The sequence below is a fragment of the Lathamus discolor genome, chromosome 1 (genome assembly GCF_037157495.1).
Source record: "Lathamus discolor isolate bLatDis1 chromosome 1, bLatDis1.hap1, whole genome shotgun sequence".
Taxonomy (NCBI): domain Eukaryota; kingdom Metazoa; phylum Chordata; class Aves; order Psittaciformes; family Psittacidae; genus Lathamus; species Lathamus discolor.
The window spans coordinates 133998533-134017411 of record NC_088884.1 but is presented as its reverse complement, the minus strand read 5'-3'; the positions used below and the strand labels follow the sequence as shown (position 1 = coordinate 134017411).

General features: G+C 39.7%; 1 protein-coding gene across 1 annotated transcript; it reads left to right on the top strand.

The window, feature by feature from the left end:
- The first annotated feature begins 52 nt into the window (after positions 1-52).
- VPS37A (VPS37A subunit of ESCRT-I) lies at positions 53-17593 on the top strand. The gene is made up of 12 exons (XM_065696674.1): positions 53-300; positions 4000-4074; positions 4926-5040; positions 5979-6079; positions 7313-7529; positions 8549-8619; positions 10190-10317; positions 10405-10463; positions 10558-10626; positions 12598-12741; positions 13414-13494; positions 13716-17593. The coding sequence occupies exons 1-11, from the start codon at positions 173-175 to the stop codon at positions 13492-13494; spliced, it is 1188 nt and encodes a 395-aa protein (XP_065552746.1). The 5' UTR covers positions 53-172; the 3' UTR covers positions 13716-17593.
- The last annotated feature ends 1286 nt before the right edge of the window (positions 17594-18879 follow it).

The window sequence follows — 18879 nt, the reverse complement described above, 5'->3', positions numbered from 1 at the left end:
TTCCGCCGCCCCCCTCCGCAGAGCGGGTCAGCGGCGCGCACGGGTGACGCAACCTGCGCGCCGACGTAGCGACTGGGCGGGACGAGGAGAGGCGCATGCGGGAAGGAGGGAGCGAGGCCGGGTCGCGGTGCCGCCGGGGCTGCCGCGCCCGCCGGGGGCCGCCGCCGGGAGGATGAACTGGCTGTTCCCCCTCGCCAAGGGCGGCGGCGCCGCCTCGCCCGCCGCCACGCTGCCCCCCCTCACCACCCTGCAGCAGCAGAAGCAGCGGCAGATCGAGTCCCTGCGCGGAGCGCACGCCTCGTGAGTGGCAGGGAGGGGGGTTGAGGTGGGGGCGCAGCCTGTGTCCGCCACCCGGGCCCGGCGCCTCTCGGGGCCCCTGCGAGACCGCGCCCCGGCGGCTGTCGTGTGTCCCCACGCACACGCCCAGGGACGAGATCTCGCACCTTTCGCTCCCGGGGAGGCCCGGCTGGGTCCCGCCGGTCCTCGGCCGTGCGCGACGCCGGTAAACAGGAAACCGCGGCCCGGGCAGGCCATAGCCCGCAGGGTTTCGGGGACGGAGGGTCCCGCCGGTGGGAGCGGGGCGACCAGCGTGCCGCGGCGCCTGGGCGCTGTCCTGGGGTACGGCCGCCTGCGCGTGGCCGGAGGACGGCCGGAGGGACGCGGCGGGGTGGGAGATTGCACCGAAAGTGAGCTGCGCTGCCGGGGCGGCGGGGGCCGTCCCGCCTGGCCGTGCTGTGTCGGTGTGGCTCGGGAGGACGCCTGGTTGCACCGGCCGCGTTACCGGGAAGGCAGCTGGGTTGTTTAGTGGGTTTTGAAGTCTACAGCGAAGTACAGATTGCGTGAGTTCCCTTTTTCTGGGAACTGATTATAGGAGCGTAGTTCTTTAGAAGTTCAGAGTACAGCACAGAGCATACAGGAGCTGCGTGTCGCAGTGCTTGTACCAGCAGTGGCGCAGCAGCCCTGCTGGCTCCACAAAATGTTGGGGATTTTTTTGATGTACAGTGCCAATTTGCTAATAACTGGCTGTTCTTTGGTAACTCGTTTTATTTAGATGCTCACCAGAGGCAGGTAGGTTTTTCCTGTTCAGAATCTATGCTTTCCGCAACAGAAAGTTCATTTACCCTGAAATACTCCAGCTTGTCAGTATGCTGGCCAGTTTTGCCTAAATTTTAGCCTTTTAAAAGGAGATCCACAGTTCATATATTTCAGGTTAGACTTTCCCGTGGATGTGTAAGCATTCCTCATGCTTTCTGGGATGTCTGTTGAAGTGGAATGTTAGATGCCTCCAAAACAATACAGAAAAAGGAAAATTATTTTCTGTTATGACAGACTGAGGCTGAGCATAAGAGATATTTACTGTATTTCCGAGCAGACTTCTCACTATCCTAAAATCCTAATTTTAGGATATCCTAACATATCCTGTGTGATATTTTGAATTATCACACAGGAAACATAAGTTTGACAGGATTGCTGTCAAAAGAGCTGCCTCTGTGGATATGCAGCAGCTCACCTAACTAATAGTTGTGTTGGACTGGCCTTTCTTTTAGCCTTGTATTTCCACCCTTTTTTCTCTACTATTGGAGAAGAACTCACTCCAAGTTAAGTCGTCAAAAAAAGGTGATCAGCTTTTGTCAAAGTCAGCTTGCTGAACTGGTTTGCCACCTGTTTGTGCGGGCATCAGTTAAGCACAGGCAGAGATAGAAAGGACTCTGCAGCTGGGAATGGTAGGGAGATAATAGCTGCTGTCACAGAATTTTGCAGTCATGTAAACTCATCTGCCCCATCTCTCTTGATGCAAAACGCCCCCAAATTAGGCAAGTAAAGCAATAAATTCTATCAAAGTGTACAGGTTTCATAAGATACTACTGAATAAATCTGATTAACAGTGCCTCAAACTCTGTGCCTTTAAAAGGTGTGTGTTTGTCCAAGTCTTCAAAAGTGCAAAGTTTTTTTTTGGGTGGGACTGATGTGCTTGTTTATGGACGCCATAGCTGCACAGATCTATAGGATAGGAATATACATTAATCATTGCAACAGCATTGTTTCCTAAGCAATGATTAAATAAATGTCATTCTAGTGTTTGCTTTGTCTGATGAGTATATTTGTAAAAGCCTAGGTATATGTCGTCTTAATTTCATTAAAGTAGCTAGTCTTCCTTTTCAGGATGACTCCAGGTTAGGAGCTTGAAATGAAATTTTTATGTTTAAAAAAAAACAAGTGTTTTTTTACATTTGCTATTGCTCTAGCCAAAGTGTGTCATTTTTCCAGTGTACCTGTTCCCACCTGGGGAAGGGACAACCAAGTTGATTCAATTTTTTTCTTAAAGGAGGTTATAATAGTTCAAACAGCTCAATGAGGTTCTGGATTTCTTGGTTCTCCCTCCCTGTTCTCCGCTTCCTCCCCAGTTCCAGTAGGTTGTGTGTGGAACATAATTATATACTCTTCTAAAGGATTTTGTAGCAGGCTATTAAAATGCATGACAGATGATTATAGGGCAAGAATATGCATGAGAGATTTCAGGGAGAATCCTTCAGTTAAGAGTGAGGAAGTAGCGATTTCTGCGTGTGGTATATCACAGTAGAGAATTTGCCTGTGCTGAAGAAGCCTGGTAGGTTCTTCAAACAGCATGTGATTTCACAGGGAAAGAGCAGGTACTGTGAGTTGTCTTTGAGAGGAGTAAGGTTGGGTTGGGGAAAGCAAGGTGCATAGCTAGGTTTGTCTTACTCCGTTTATTCCTGAAGCTCCGAAAACAAGAGTTTTAAATTCTATATGCAAATAATGCTTTGGAAGGATACAAAACACTCCTAACACTACGCTTAATACACATTTGCAGGTAATGTGTTTTGGAGTTTTTGAGGAAGCAATTGTATGGAGTGTAAGTGGAGGTGGATGAAGGGGCAATTCTGAAGCTGGGTGCAAAAGGCTTTCTGAGAACACCCAACTGCCATTATTCCCGGTTGGAGCTGTCTTTCCTCGCTCTATAAGGGGGCCTTAGAGACGTGAAGGGGAGGTGCCTGTACTTAACCAGGTACAGGCAGGAAGAATATGCAGAAGAAGAATCAGTCTGGTTTTTGTTTTGATTGAGGCATTGTAAGATGAAGCAAACTTTCTGCCCTCCTTTCCCCGAGTCCTGCCTTAGGTATGTTTGTATTGTCTGGAAGTTCAGCTTCTGAGCGAAATCTGAGCTAACTCCTCCTCCTCTGCATTCTTTGGGATGCCATCTTTCAAAATAGTCTTGCTGTGCATACAAGCTATAGAGTGCTTTAAACATTGAAATCAATTCCCTGTTGATGTACCTGATATAAAGATTTCCTCAGTAACTTAGCTGTTAAAACAGAAGCAAATTTGGATTTGGTCTTAACACGTTGCTTGGTGCTTTCGGGGGGTCTGTGTCTTGTGTGTCGCTGTATTACAGAACTGTGCATTCTTTCAAGTAGCTCTTCTCCAGATAATTTTTGAAAATACATCTGCAAGTGCATAGAACTTGGTGCATGTGGAAAAAACCTGCTGTTAAGTAGTAAGCTAATACATTAAGGAAGAAGGCCTAGTTTAAAGTATGTTCCAAATATTGATCAGTAGGCAGTGTTGCAGAGCAATATATTGTAGTGAACCAAGTGTAATGCCTTCATAAAGTAAATGTTTTATCACATAAAATTCAGTGTATAAAAAAAAAAAATCACTGATGTGATGTCTTAGATTAAGCCAGTGAGTGGAGAAAGATGAGATTTTTGTCAGATCCGTGAGTAGCACTGTTTCTCCTACTGTATTTATGTTGCTTGTGTTCATGTATAAGTTTTAATAGTTGAACCTATTTTTTGTTCTATCTTAATATTCAATATAACCTTCTGAAGCATATTAATCTATTCCAGCATTTTCAATTTTATTCTGATAAGGCTTTTCAAAACTAAATACAAAGATCTGGGGTCATGCGTTTTTTTTTAGACTTTAGGCTGTTATATTGGTCATTATTTGGATGGTGACAATTTCTTCTTTTGACAGCATTGCAGAAATTCAGAAAGATGTGGAATATCGACTGCCATTCACTATAAACAACTTGACAATTAATATTAACATGTAAGTAGACAGATATCTCTATGCACATATTGAATATTAAAATTGTTCTTAAAAAAAAAAAAGAAGCCGTTTACATTCTGTTACTACTTTCTATCTCATAACTATTATCAGTAACTATAACCTGGATTTGTATTAGTAGTTGTAATGATATGAGTGGAACTGGTTATATACAAGGTGCAGATGCTCAGCTGAAAGTAAAACTATGGTTTGCTGTGCTCAGCTCCCAAGATACCTGCATGATTTGAGATGAAGGTAAAGAAAATGCTTGAGGGTTTCTGATGACTACAACTGAAAGTAAACTTAATTCATAATTTACTAATCTGCTGTAACTCCTGACTCTTGCCCAATGAAACTTCCAGATCATACTTATCAACTTAAGTGATTTATTGTAACATTTCCTGTGAATTTATTTTGGGGGTGCTTTTTCTCTGGCAAACATTGATGGTGTTCCTAAGTTTTTATTACATTGGCCTGATAACTTGCCTGATATTCTTGCAGGTTACAGTACATTATCTTTGAAGTAATAACATTTGTATTAGGAAATATTCTTACTATGCTGTAGCTTTTTCTTTGTCTGTGGGCATTATTGCTGCATTGTTACACTACACTTTTGCCCAGTAAATGCTCTCTTTAGTTCCATTGGAGTCCTGTATTCTAATCTGTCTGACTTCTAGGTTTGTAACTGAATAATGGTTTTGTTTGCTTCATTCACTCTGTATTTCTCCATAACTCTTCTCATATAAAAGTTTATGTAATTAATTGATAGTGTTTTTCTCTTTACATAAGAAGCCTTCTTATGGAAACTTTATCATGGGATGTAGCTGTACTAATGATTATTCTTATATTTGCAGCTTGCTTCCACCTCAGTTTCCTCAGGAAAAACCAGTCATCAGTGTTTTCCCACCTGTGAGACATCATTTAATGGACAAGCAGGGAGTATATGTGACAGGTCCATTAATAAGTAATGTATGTATAATTTGTAGCTTCACATACATCTACTGTTAATAGCAATGTTAATACATGTCATACTAGATTATTGCCAATACTTCTGGTAAAAAAGATCAGTACAGATCCTTATCCCTCTCAAACCGTATTTTGACAGGTCTGAAAACAAAAATTCAGTGGTGTTCAGTATGCTACTGGTTTTTTACTGCTACCAATACTGAGCTTAGTATTCCATGTATCTAGAATTATTCTAACTTATGATGGCTCAGGAAGTTCCTGGTGCTTTTCTTATTAGTAGTAATAGCAGTACATGTTTCTTTACAGTGTACTCTAGGTAAGGGAGAAGGATGCTTTAAGACTGTTTTGTAAGACTATTCTTTCTACCGTAATGCTAATTAGAAAGATGTCAAGATTTCAGCTCCAGTATTCAGAATTTTAATCAGGGGTTTAATATGCTGTTCTTTTTTAATTCCCTTTCCTTTTTCTCTGCCAACAAGGATGTGGTGTAGTTTTCTGGAGTGGGAGTACTGGAGGGGTTATGAGTTTTTCAGAATGCACTTAATGCCTTTTTGTCTTAAATCTTGGTTGGCTTTGGATTTGGGTTTTTTGTTTGGTTGCTTGTTTTTTTTCTTTCTCTTTTTCTTTGCTTTCCCAAATGTAACTTGGTAACTTAAGGTGGGATTTTTTTGGTTGGTGATCAGAGATGTGCTTGATTGATTCTAAATTGTTAATGGACTTCCATTGTTAATGAACAACTTTTACTTTCTGTTCAGTTCTGGGTGGTTTTATAACTTTGTTTGAAGCTTATGTATACATGTTTTAGACTAGCTAGTATATTTCTGAGATAGCTTCCAGCACTGCTGTGTGTATATAATAAACAGTCAAGTTCAGCACATTTTAGAACTGTTGGATTCCAGGAATAAATTTTTCTGCTGCATTGGGCTTTTTTTTTTTACCAGTTTACAATGCACTCAGATCTTGGAAAAATTATTCAGAGTTTACTGGATGAGTTTTGGAAGAATCCTCCAGTTCTGGCTCCTAGCTCAGCATCATTTCCATAGTAAGTATCTATAAACATGATGAATGGAACTGTGTGTGTTAACTTACATTGCTAAAAAAGAGATGAAACCAAGTATTGGGAAGGTGGGAACAGGAATAATGTATTGGGTGTACTGAGAGACAGGTTGCTTGCCCTTGCACAATTTCATGTGCGTGCTTTATGGCATAATTGTTTTGAGAAGAAACACAGCTTTCATTGGAGTTACTGTATCAAAATGCTGATGTACCTTAATTTGCTTCTCTTTTCTTGAAGAAGAATAAATGTTTATATTATCAGATGAAATCTTTCATTTTCTGTAGATCATGATCTTAACAGTCATGTTTCTTCATATTCTGCTCCTAATCTCCCAGGCTTAAAGGCAGCTTCTGTTGCACAGCTATGCAACAGAAATTGTGCAATTTAAGGAATTGTATTAATTATACAAAAGTGGTCTGAGACATTACAGCGTTATCAGTACAACTGCGGTTCTTGTGGCTGGCAATAATACTGCATTTAGATGCAGCTGCAGTTCTGAATTTAAAAAAATCATTCATGTTATTTAGACGTAATTATGTGTGTGTTGCCCAAGCTGTTAAATACCATAAATAAGAACTAATGCACATCACAGATGCATTTCTCAGGACTTTTAGGTGGAAACAATACAAATTTACACTCTTGTAGTTTTTTGAGAAGTGGGTTTCTGAAAAGTGTGAGTCTGTATTTGGCTGTTCTACAAGAATAGAGTTTAATGGAATATATGTTGTAGTACAAGACAGAGTAGACTTACTATGTTGGAAGTAACTGAGAACAGAAAAAGCAAAGTTTGCGGTCATTTAAAAATCTTGTCTGTTATCTGGTAATTATAATTCATAGAATCATGGAATAGTTAAGATCATCTAGTTCCAACCCCCATGGCATGGGCAGGGACACCTCACACTAAACCATGTCCCCCAAGGCTCCGTCCAGCCTGGCCTTGAACACCACCAGGGATGGAGCATTCACAGCTTCCTTGGGCAACCCATTCCAGTGCCTCACCACCCTAACAGTAAAAAGCTTCCTCCTTATATCCAATCTAAACTTCCCCTGTTTAAGTTTTAACCCATTACCCCTTGTCCTATCACTGCAGTCCCTAATGAAGAGTCCCTCCCCAGCATCCTTATAGGCCCCTTTCAGGTACCGGATTCAAATGATTAGAAATGCTCTGTAAGCAGTTGGTTGCTCATATTGTGGGGTTTTTTATTCATTTGTTTTTAGCCTTTTCAACAAACCAGCTGGAATGCCTCCGTTTGCTCCTCAGGGGTTTCCATTTCTTCCTCCATACCCACCTCAAGAAACAAATAGAACAATAGCAGCCGTGCCAGTTGCTGAATCAGTTTCTTCAAGCTACACTACAGACAAGCCTGCTGCTCCCTCTTACGGCTTGATTGCTGATCTGCCGCTACCTGTTCCAAGAGCAGAAGCAGGGCTTCAGGTCTGTGTGCAGAGTTTTGCTGCTTAAGGTATCAGACACTGGATACAGGTTCTCTTAAGGACACACACAGCATTGCTGCAAAACTCGAGGGAACAGTCCGAGTGACTGCACTTGATTGTTTTGCTGGTGCTAGGAAAACAAAACTCATTCTGGCTTTGATGAAAAGTTATTTAGAGCAAACTTGTAAGTCAGAACAAGAAGTTTGTCTTTCTGAGTTTCAGTTAAACTAGTGTTATGCTAAATATCTTTCAATACACATTTTTGCACTCCACCATAGTGCAACTGTGACCCTTTCACCAGACACAGAAAATGAGATCCTGTTCTCTGTATGGGATTTCCTGCCCAGAACCTGAACAGTGTGCAGTCTCAAGCTTTTAGGTGTAGAGTTTTCAAGCTTAAAATAGCTTCTTTTTGCAGATCATGTATGTGTGTACTCACAAAGTCCCTCTCACTGATGCACCCTGGAAGGACTTTTTTTGGATGTCTTCCAAAAACATTTTATCTCAATGTTTAGTCTTTCATCAGATCTTGTCTTTAGAAACAAAAGCTTTCATAATCTTGGAAGACACTTTCCTGGCTTTGTATAATTTAAAATTTCTACATTCTGTCAAGACAGACTTTTTTTCATTGCCTGAACTTTTTTCCCCAAGGGATTATGGCTTTAAAAACCACATGAAAGAGATCAAAATGTCAGTCTCTTTACCTCTTCTCACTTCCCTGAGTTCTACGCCTCCTGTATGTTTCTGGGTCATCCAGCTCTTGTCAGATGGGGTACATAGCAAGACAGAATTATTTTCTGCCAATATTGTCTCCTCTTTTACTACATGGCACCTGGAATATCCCCACATATTTTGTTGCCATGGTTTAGTCGTCTTCTCTTCAGAGACTAGTGTTACTGATTCTCACTGCTTGTCTTACTTTTCTTGTTGCTAGCAAAAAAACATAGCTGGTTGTGGAGGGTTAAATATCAAGAAATTGCTCTTCAAAAATCTGCTAAACACGTCTAAACTTCCATTTAGGTTGGCCAGAATGGATTTACTTACAAGATGCCTGATGTTCCTGATACCTTTCCAGAACTCTCAGAACTAAGGTAATTTTTCCAAAGGTAGCAGAAGTTTCTGTAGTCATTAAAGGCAATTACAGCTGGTCTGTATCTGACAAAAGTCTGTGTACATCACTGAAAGGTTTTTGTAGGAATTAAAAATAGGAGAACTGCCACTTACCAAAATTGTAGCGTCAGAAAGTAAGCCAGCCTTGTATTCGAATGCGCTGCTTGTTTAGGTTTTTTCATCAGGAACAGTACTTCAGGATTCAGCACCAGGAAGAAAAGCATTTATTTTTACTTTTCCTAACTTTAGTGTTCTGCTGTCTTCTGGGGTCTTGCCAGGGCCTTAATTTCTACTAAGATAATAAGTGTAACTGGAAGGAGGAGAGGGGACAGGGAAAGGAACTTGAGGCTGGTTCACAAATTGCATTCTCTTAAATTCCAAAGGACTTTAGCACAGGGTAAACAGACTACTTTGTGAGCAGCTCAGCATGTGCAGGGAGGGTGGGTTAGATAAATGCAGGAGGTAAATGTGCTAGCTGTCCCAGTGCATCACTTCCACATACTACACAAATATCTTCATCAAAAGCATATCTTGTCATGATTTAAAAAAATTGTGCTAGTTATTGTTCCCAGCAGTTTGCTCGTATCCAATGAGACAGCCCTATACATTGAGGATTGAGGGGAGGGGTGGAACAGTGTGAGTATCCTCCAAACACAAAAGGCAGAGAAGTGGGAGGAGGCGCTCCAAGTGCCAGAGCAGATATCTACAGCTTATGGAAATTTTGGAAAAGACCAGAGTAGAACAGGTAGGACAGGTACAGACCCTGTAGCCCATGTAGAGAACTAAGCTGGGACAAAATGCATCCTGCAGTCTGTGGAGGACTCCATGTTGGAGCAGGCAAATATGCCCTGAAGGAAACTGCAGCTACAAAAAACTCACACTAGAGCAGGTTCTGCAAAGAACTGCAGCCTGTGGAGAAGGGCCCATGCTGGAGCAAGGGTAAACCATGAGAAGGAAGGAGCAGCAGAGACAAATTGTTCCAGACTGACTGCAGCACTTGCAGTTCACCCCCAAACCCCACCTTGTGCTGCTTGGAGGTAGAGGAGCTGGCAATGAAGGAGTGAAGTTGAGCCTGCGGGAAAAGGGGGCGAGGTGTTTTTGTCTTTTTTTCTCTCACCTTCCAATTCTTACTGAAACTAAAATCAAGTTTTTCTCAAGTTGAGTTTGCTTTGCCTGTGATTGTAATTGTTAAGTGATCTCACTGCATCTAGACCCGCAAGCTTTTCCTCTATATCCTGTTGAGGAGGAGGACTGAGAGAGCTGGGTGTCTGGTAGTTGGCTAAGATCAATAGTAGCATTAAAAAAACCCACTTTATAAGAAGAAAGACTTGAAATGAGAGATACCTTTTAACACACTGCTACTTAAACTCACTGCTGCAGATAGTAGAGCCCACAGTCCAGGAAAAGGGGGAAAAGTAAATAGTGATCAAGTGTTGTGTACCTGAAAAACCGCAGTAAATGCTTACATTTTGACTTTTGGCAGAAATAAGTAACTCTACACATAACATTTGCTGTTATTTTTAAATCTGCTTGCTTTCTGGTTGAATATAGCATATCACAGTTGACTAATATGAATGAGCAAGAGGAAGTGTTACTGGAACAGTTTGTGACTCTACCACAACTGAAGCAAGTCATGACTGATAGAGATGAGTTGGTGAAAAGCATTGAAGAGCTGGCAAGTAAGATGTCAAAACATTAGCATCTGTGACTGTTCTGTGCACAGAATCCTTTAAAAAAGAAGTAGTAATAGTGACTTTATTTCACAGAAAAGAACTTGTTGCTGGAGCCGAGTCTCGAGGCAAAAAGACAGATGGTGTTGGATAAAGTAAGCGAAGAATAAAATCTTTTACAGAAATATTAGTTGAAATATTACGCTTTTTTGTCAGGGCGGAAACATTCTTTTTTCTTCTTCTTTACAGTATGAGCAACTCACACAGATGAAAGCAGCTTTTGAAAAAAAGATGCAAAGGCAGCATGAGCTTAGCGAGGTATAATCTCTCTTGCTATATTATCCTGTGAGAATTCTTCAATAAAACTCAAATTTTGGTTTGTATCTTTAATCACAAAGAATATTCTTCTGGTTAAACTCTAATTTTGTATGAAATAGATTCACATCAAGTATGAAATAAAATGTGATTAAGTACAAAACAGTTCAAAAGCAAAAGTGTTACAGTTGCACCTGGTGTTTGGGTTGGGTTTTTTTTTTAATGCTACAGTAGAAGCAACCTTGGAGGAAGGGAGTGTGATGAGCATTTAGAGCTGTTTATAAGCGCAGTCCTGGGTTAAACCCCTTTTAAGAATAGAATGATTTTTAAAGGCTTGTTTAATTAATGGTACCCATTTAACATCATTAGTCTGTAAAACTGTATGAGATGAAAATGATTAAAAACATTGCTTTAGAAACTTAAATTCTGTGGTTCACTGGGTATGCTTACTTTGGGCAACATGTTATATGTGCTGTCAAACTTTGCACATTCTAAAGCACAAATAGGGTAAAGTCAATACTCCAGAAAGTAGTTTGGAAGGGGAGAATAATTTATCAGTATGTTTACCAGGATATGCATTAGAAAGTGTAACTTCTCATAAATCAGTTTCTGCACTGAAATCTTCATTATTTCCAAGACTTGTCACCTAAGAATACAAGTCCACCAAAACAGCATACACAGTAACTGAATTTCAGAATGCCCTGAAAGTAACAAAATATGAAATAACAATTAAAAATTACATGAGAGCAAACTGAATTATTTCATAAATGATCGAAACAAAATAAATGTTTCTGCACTGGAAGACCAGAATTGTCTGACTCCTAATGCTTCCTTTCTGTGTGATGTAAGTTGTCTTTAAAGTGGACAGAGGTAGCTGGCATTGAGCAACTTTCTATTTCTGCAAGAAACTACTTCAGAACAGGACATTATACCCCACTGCTATATTACCCTTTATTTGTTTCTGGGATAGAGTTGTTGATTCAATTTGAGGCTGAGACTTGGGGAGCTGCAGCTGGATTTCTGTGCTATTTTTCAATATATGCTGTATGTTCAGGTATTGATGTTCACAGCATACTACCTGGTGTCTCCTGTTAACTCTTCTTCAAAGTTCCAGACAAGTCTTTTTGTTTGTACTGTGGGTGAATTTTACTCATTTTTTATTAGAGCAAATTGTCCTTACTTTGCAGAAGATTAATTTAACAGGAAATGTCTTTTTACATTACAGCTTTACAGTACACAAGTGAAATATCTTTCATAGGGTAGATGAAGAGTAGGCCAAGCATCTAAAATCTATAAATATCTTAATTTTGCCATTCTGGCTCTGTGTGTACTCCTGAAGAAGCGAATCATGTTCTTACTAACTACCCAAACATATTAGAGGAAAAATAATGAAATTATATTCAATAAACCAAAATAAGCTTTGAAGTTTATAAGAATGGAAGAATGAGTATACTCATGGGTTTAGATTAGCAACACATGTACTTCTTGAGTAGGTGCTCTGTCCTTTCCCATCTTCTTCTCCACAGTCATCTAAAGGATATTTAAAAGCTGAACAGGATTTGCTTTTTTACCTTTTCATACTTCTTAGACTCACTACTGCCTCTCAGACGGTGACCCTTTTTATTGAAGATGCTTGAAACACCAGTTCTACTCAGAAACCATGCACTTGAAAACCTGTCAGATTTCCAAGTTTGAATGGTTTCTACACTATACGATAAAAGTTGAAAAGCTTCATATTTGTGAGAGTGATTGTGAACTAAGACCTAAGCTAGCAACACTTTTGTCACACTGAATAGTTTGACAAGCTATTCTGTTTCCTGGAGATGAAGCTCCATCTGGTCACTTATGCTTTTATGTAATAATAATAATGCTCTATTTGTATATCCCATATTTATATAGTAATTTGGCTTTCTTTTTGGAAATGTAGGTTTTGATGAACAGTTTAATATTACATAGAAGTTTTTATCTTCTTAGAGTTGCAGTCCAAGTGCTCTGCAAGCCAGACTTAAAGTAGCTGCTCATGAAGCTGAAGAGGAATCTGACATTATTGCAGAAGACTTCCTGGAAGGCAAAACAGAAATAGATGACTTCCTAAGTAGTTTCATGGAAAAGAGAACGGTATGTAATATACAAATCATTCTAATCTGAGAGACACAAAACACAGTGAATAAACAGGGTTTGGCAGTCCTGCGTTGGAGTAAGCTTCAGCAGAGGAAAAATATATCCCTAAATGGCTTCAGTCTTTTTAGGCTATAGATGCATTCTGAAGGCTCATGTTTAAGGTGGGAGTGCAAAGGTCTGCTGCATTAGACCCTGGTCATGTGATGTTGCAGATAGTTTTGTGCCACTTTGTTTTCTATATCCTGTATAGAGAAGATAGCCACATTGACAGCTTTCAAATTCGTAAGTAGACATACGATGACACATTAAGCAGCCTTAATGTTTTCTTGATTAAACCTCTTAAACTGATTATTCTGTTGATCGCTATCCCCCAAAAAGTAAGTGAGGTTCAAAAACCACTGTTCTTGCTTATGCTGTGACAAGAGCAACTTACTGGGTAGCGCACCTTTCTTTGAAGTTGCCTAATAAATGCATTTCATAACATAGAATGTGGATGGAATAATGTTGTCGGTATAGACAGTTGAGCCTGAAGCTTGGAAGGGAGGTGATTCACAGGGCTTTCCTTTTTTTAAGGAACCTGCAAGGTAGCTAAATCATTAAAGACAAACTGTAGTGTGCATTATAAAAAACTCCTTTCAGAATTCACTCTTCTGGTGTCTTGTTTTGTAGCTCTGCCACTGTAGACGAGCCAAAGAGGAAAAACTTCAACAGGCAATAGGGATGCACAGCCAATTTCATGCTCCACTATAGGTAAACTGTTGCTGTAATGTTAGTGGCAAACTTTTTTTTCCCATTTTCTCATTGTCACACACTTGCAACTTGCTAATTGCAAATAGATCTATTACAATGCTCGGAGTTCTAATAATGCTTTCTGTAGAAATCAAGTATGAGCTGTATCTGTTGTTAGTTGTATTTAAAATGTAACTTCTGGAGGAATTAAAATATCTAATTATGGAAATTTGTCTTTACAGACTTCCTGCAAGCTACACCTGCCAAGAAAATGAGTGAAAACCCCAATAAAGCACACTTTTTAATAACTATTATTTGCAAATAAGCATTTCATCTTGTATGGTTGTATTTATAGAAGAGATTGTATACAGAGTTGGGAGATGGGTTTTGTACAAATTAGAATGTTTCTTTATATTCTCATTGTACTCAAGAATTCTTCTATTGCAATCTTTGCACTAATTTCTTGTATTTATTGTTGATAGTACTTATTATATTTAAGTTCCTGCTGCTATACTTCATTCTTCAGAGATTATCTAAACATGTAATTTTGACTAGCTTTTTACATTTTTATAAAAACATAATTCATATCTTTTGTATTTTGGACTTTAAACATAAGAATTGGCTTGATCTGTGAAAACATTTGAGATAAGTAATGACAGGACTTTGAAAACTGAAGAAGTTCAATTTGAGATTGTCAATGGATCCAAAAACTGTGTTTTCTTGAAGCCAGAATGTTTAAGAACAGGTGTGGTTTTTTACTTTTAAGTTGTATAGAAAACTGAGTATAGCCTGTATTGTGTTTTGGATTAAGCAAAGGATGTGTTGGAACAAATTATATTGGAATCAAAATAGAGTAAATGATCTCTGCATGGATTTGGTATGTTGCTTGGTAGCACTGACGCACTTGATTTCAGGAGTCGCTTGGTATCTACCACTGGAATTAAACACAATTTTCATTTAACAATTTCATTTTCATATTTGTTTTTACTTAAAGGAAAAATAATCAGATCGGCTCCCAGTGTCTGTTTATGCAATATGAGTATGTTCGTCATGTGAGGAACTCAAAAGCACTTTACAAAAACTAGTTCTGAAGGTCTTTGTGAAGTAACAGTTATTTGTTCCTAATTTTAAGGAACAAATAAACTGATTTGGCTGGAGTTGCATGGTGTTAAGGCCACTGATAGAATTTGGAAGTGAGACTTAATTCTGCCCTTTAATCACTGAATCTTGCCTCTGGTGAGCTGACTGTTTTTTAGGATGGCAGTATATATGGTGAGAAATGGATGTAGGACCAAGTGCAGTATTCTGTAATTGAAAAAATATAGCCCCCAAATGCATGCATGTATGTTCTGTCTTGCTCTTGCAAAAAGACACATTCTTTTTCTTAACCTTGTTGGTGCATTAGGTTTTCACGGAAGCAGGTTCCAGAAGAACAGAAGAAATTGTACAGTCTGAAAGATAAATAAGATAAAGCACTGGTTAAGTAATATATAGGGAATCCTGCTTCTTTCTTGTCAGAAAGCAGTCTGGAGATAAACCTCTTAGCAAAAATACTCCCTTTGTGTTACCTAGATGGGGTCACAGAACACCACAGATTCAGATCTCAAACTAAAGCATGTTAGTTGAAGTGGGCACTTTTCTATATCACTGATATTCAGTCAGTCCTAAACACGCTGCTCTTCTAGGAGAAGAGTGAGTTAAGAAACCATGTAAGTCACTAGCCTGTGGAACAGACTTTGTGCAGTCTTAAAATGGGATTTTAGTCTCAGCCATGTACAGTACTGTGGTTGTCTGTCTTAAGCTACTGCCTTTTGGGGTGAGTAAACTATTCACTGGTGTTTGATGGGATTTTAATTTGTAAAGGTGGTCTGAATTCTGAGGTTAGGTGTCCTAAGAAAATAGAAATATGGTCCAAAGAAGATACTTAGGTGCCAGAAAAAATCAACAGGCTTTAAGTGCCATGGTTAAGCAATAATTTTAGAGTATCTTCTTCCAAACCCTGCTTCTACTGGCTGTGTATAATACTGCTCATATATTGACATAGCAGTTCTGCTAATGTGCTAACTGAAGCCCTACTTAAAAAATAAGATTGCATAGTTTTTCAGGTGGTCTTGACTTGGGTCTCTGAGTAGTGTGGTTTCTGCAGCTGTGGAGAAGAGTTAGATTTAAGTCATCAGTGTTACCTTGGCAAACTCCATCTATTTTTGTGCTGAGTGTGTAAGTTTGGTTTGGATCTTTTTCTGAGTAGCTAGCTAACTATCTTAAAGACCAGACACACAATTCTGTAACAGGACTGTTTTGTTGTTGTTGTGTCTTCCTTGTAAGCAGAGAAAGGAACAGATGACCAAACATCTTGTGCTCTTCCTGAGTTTGGCGTCTGTGTTCTTTACACATTTTATAATGTCTTGGAATGACAATTCTGTCCTTACCTGCCCCCTCCTGTTTACTGTTGCGTGGTGTGTTACGGTGCTTCACTGTGGCTGAACTCTAGCCAGACGATGTCCAGGGGATTTACTTCCCAAACTAGTATAAGTTGTCAACACTTGACCTTTTCCTCTTACATTACTTTTGTGAGCAAATGTACAAATTCAGGACTTCTCTGTGGAGTCCGGACAATAGTAGAAGAATGTCTAGGAGAAAATCACACTGTTCAATGCAAGTTCTTAGTACAGTGTTTGGTGTTCAGGGATATGAAAGTTCAAGGTCTTCTGTTTTCTCTCTATTCTATATCTCATATTGCTGTTCCTTTAGGGTTCTCCCCCCCCCCCCCCCCCCCACTATTTTTTAGCCCGTTTTGCAGTCACAGACCCATCCTCTAGAAAAGAAGTCTCTGTATTCAAGAGTGGTGTACTGGGTTAGCTACAGGTATGTTATGGCCAGCCTGTTCCTGGCCTGTAAAGGATAAGCCAACTAGCTGCTGGTTGGTTGGTTTGTTTTCTTTTTTTGTAGTCCTACACTGGTTGTGCCAATGGGAACATGTTTTCTTGCAGGTAATCCTCATACCTTCACCAGAATACTTGAACACTGGTAACATTCTACCAACAGAGTTAGTTTTTTGGTTTCTAGCACCCTGTTAGTTCACTGTTAAGCACACTCCTTACCTTACTTGGCCAAAATGTGGCATATAGATGTAAATCCAGCTTTAAACAATTCCCTATGAAGTGTAAAAGAGTAGCAGCTGCTGTTGGAAGCATATTCTATAATCCTTTGACATGTGTCAAGTAAACTCTTCCAATAACTGGAATAATAGGGTACATACAGTGTCTTGTTTCTGGAGAGCCTTGCACTATGTCATGCTCATGCTGAGGTGTTCTGCCAAGTGGAAAAGTAAAATAAATGAGCAAGAAATACAAGAGTAAAGGAGGTAGCTTGTCTCTGATGTTGCAGCAGTTTGGGGTGAGGGTACATTCTGTATTGTAACTGCTAATTGAGTCTGGGTTTTGCTTAATTTTAATACCTGATCTTGCTGCTGAATGTTTTCTTGGGTCAGTTTAGATCTCTTGTTCCTCCCAGGGTTAAGTTACCACTTAAATCCAGAAGAGAATTCTCTATATAGCAATTGTAATTGATGCTATTGCAGATGAGAAATTTCAAAATATAAGTTTAAAATCAAGTAGATTTCATCTTAGAGTGATCTTGTGTACAGCTGGTGTTAATGGTACGTTCTGCTGCTGCTTATAGAAGAAAGCTTTTTCTAGATTTCACAGTGTATTTGACATGCTAACCTTTGTGAAAGATGGGGATTATCAGGTATGTACAGCTATGCTAGCCACCACTGCAAGCCATAGACTATACTAAAGTTAGTTCAAAGTAGTATTTAATGATCTCCTATAGTTCTGTTGTTTGCTCTGTACATACTTCTGCACCTTTGCCACTTTGGACCTTGACCAAATGTGGAAGTTAGAAATATTTTAGTGTTGTTTATGTCCGGTTTTTTTCTATTTCCCTCAAAGATGAGAAATCTTTCTAAAAGAGAGATTTAAGAGAACTTCAAATAAAACTGAATTAAAACTCTGGCGACAAAGTTAAGTCAGTTATCACAGCCTTATTGTGTCTGTTATTCTGAACCTTAAATGCTGTAATGTGTTCAATTTACAAATAAAGGCTTTGGGATTTTTAAGATGCCTTGTATTGTCTAACCTACATAATGAGTTGGGCATTTCAGGACTCTTTGGTTGGGTGCAGAACTGTGTTGGAAATGGGTGCAGTAAACTATTCAGCAACAAACCTTATAATCTTTGTGTGTAGCGATTTGAGCTTTTCCTGTTTAGCCCTTTCCAGAGCAGTAATTCTTAGAGGCACCTTCACTAAAATGGGCTTTCAAAACCCATATTGCATCTCTGGCTACTGCTTCTGTAAATGCGCATATGCAGTAGTAAGCTGCAAAGCAAGCTCGTTTGTATAACATGGAAATACTTTAACATAAAGAACCATGTTCTTTAGTCTTCAGAAACAGAATAAACCGATCTGAATAACGTTTGACAGCCAACAAACTTCAAAATGTGTCCTTGCCTGAACTCAGTTGTAGCAATCCTGGTGGACCTGTAAAGGTTTCATTCGCTTCCTTTCTGAATGGTTTATATTAAAAGACTGAAAGTTTATTTTAAGATTTAACATGATTTGATTTCCTGGTTCCAGATGCTTTACTGGCAGTTTGGATAACCTAAAGCTGAATGTGCATTTTACCTTTCCTTCTCATAGCCCCACTCTCTGGTAATGTCTCTGGCCTCTCTGAATTCTGGCTTTGCTGTTTACTCAGCCCTAGATCTTTGGCACATTATTCAGTAGTCTTAATGCTGTGATAAGTTGCTCTGCTTGTTACTTACCCCACTCTTATGTTCCTCCCTTCCCAAATGACTTGTCAGTGACTTACCCATCCCAGGAGGATTTTTCAGTCACTGTGGTGTTTGTCTCTGCCCTATGGAGTGTCAGGGTGACCAGACACCCTAAAAGCTGCATTCCTCTGTTAGCCTGCACATGGAGGGACACCATTGCCGCAGCTGATGTTTGTGATAAACTTTATGACTTGTATGCAGATCAGGGCAGCATCTGCATAAAAGCATTCAGTTAGCTGGTCAACAGTGACAAAATGCTTATCTCCATTGAAAAGGCTACCTCCTTGTTCCTGGGTTTCAATTGCTATTAGTTTGTGTCACCAAGCATCTTTAAAGATGTGTAAACTGATGCTCTGGATTGCCCCAGTCTTCAAAGAATGTGGTTCCCTGCCTTACTGCTAATTTTACAAAGAGCTTTCCTTCCTTGTCTCCTCCTTTTACTTACTTTGTTCTTTTCCTCTGCTTACTTTTAATGGTATCCTTCAGTCTGAGTTGTGCCCTTCAGCTTCTTACTTCTCAGCTTTGCAGAATCCATTACCAATTTACCACCTTTGCCTGTGCCTTGCATAGA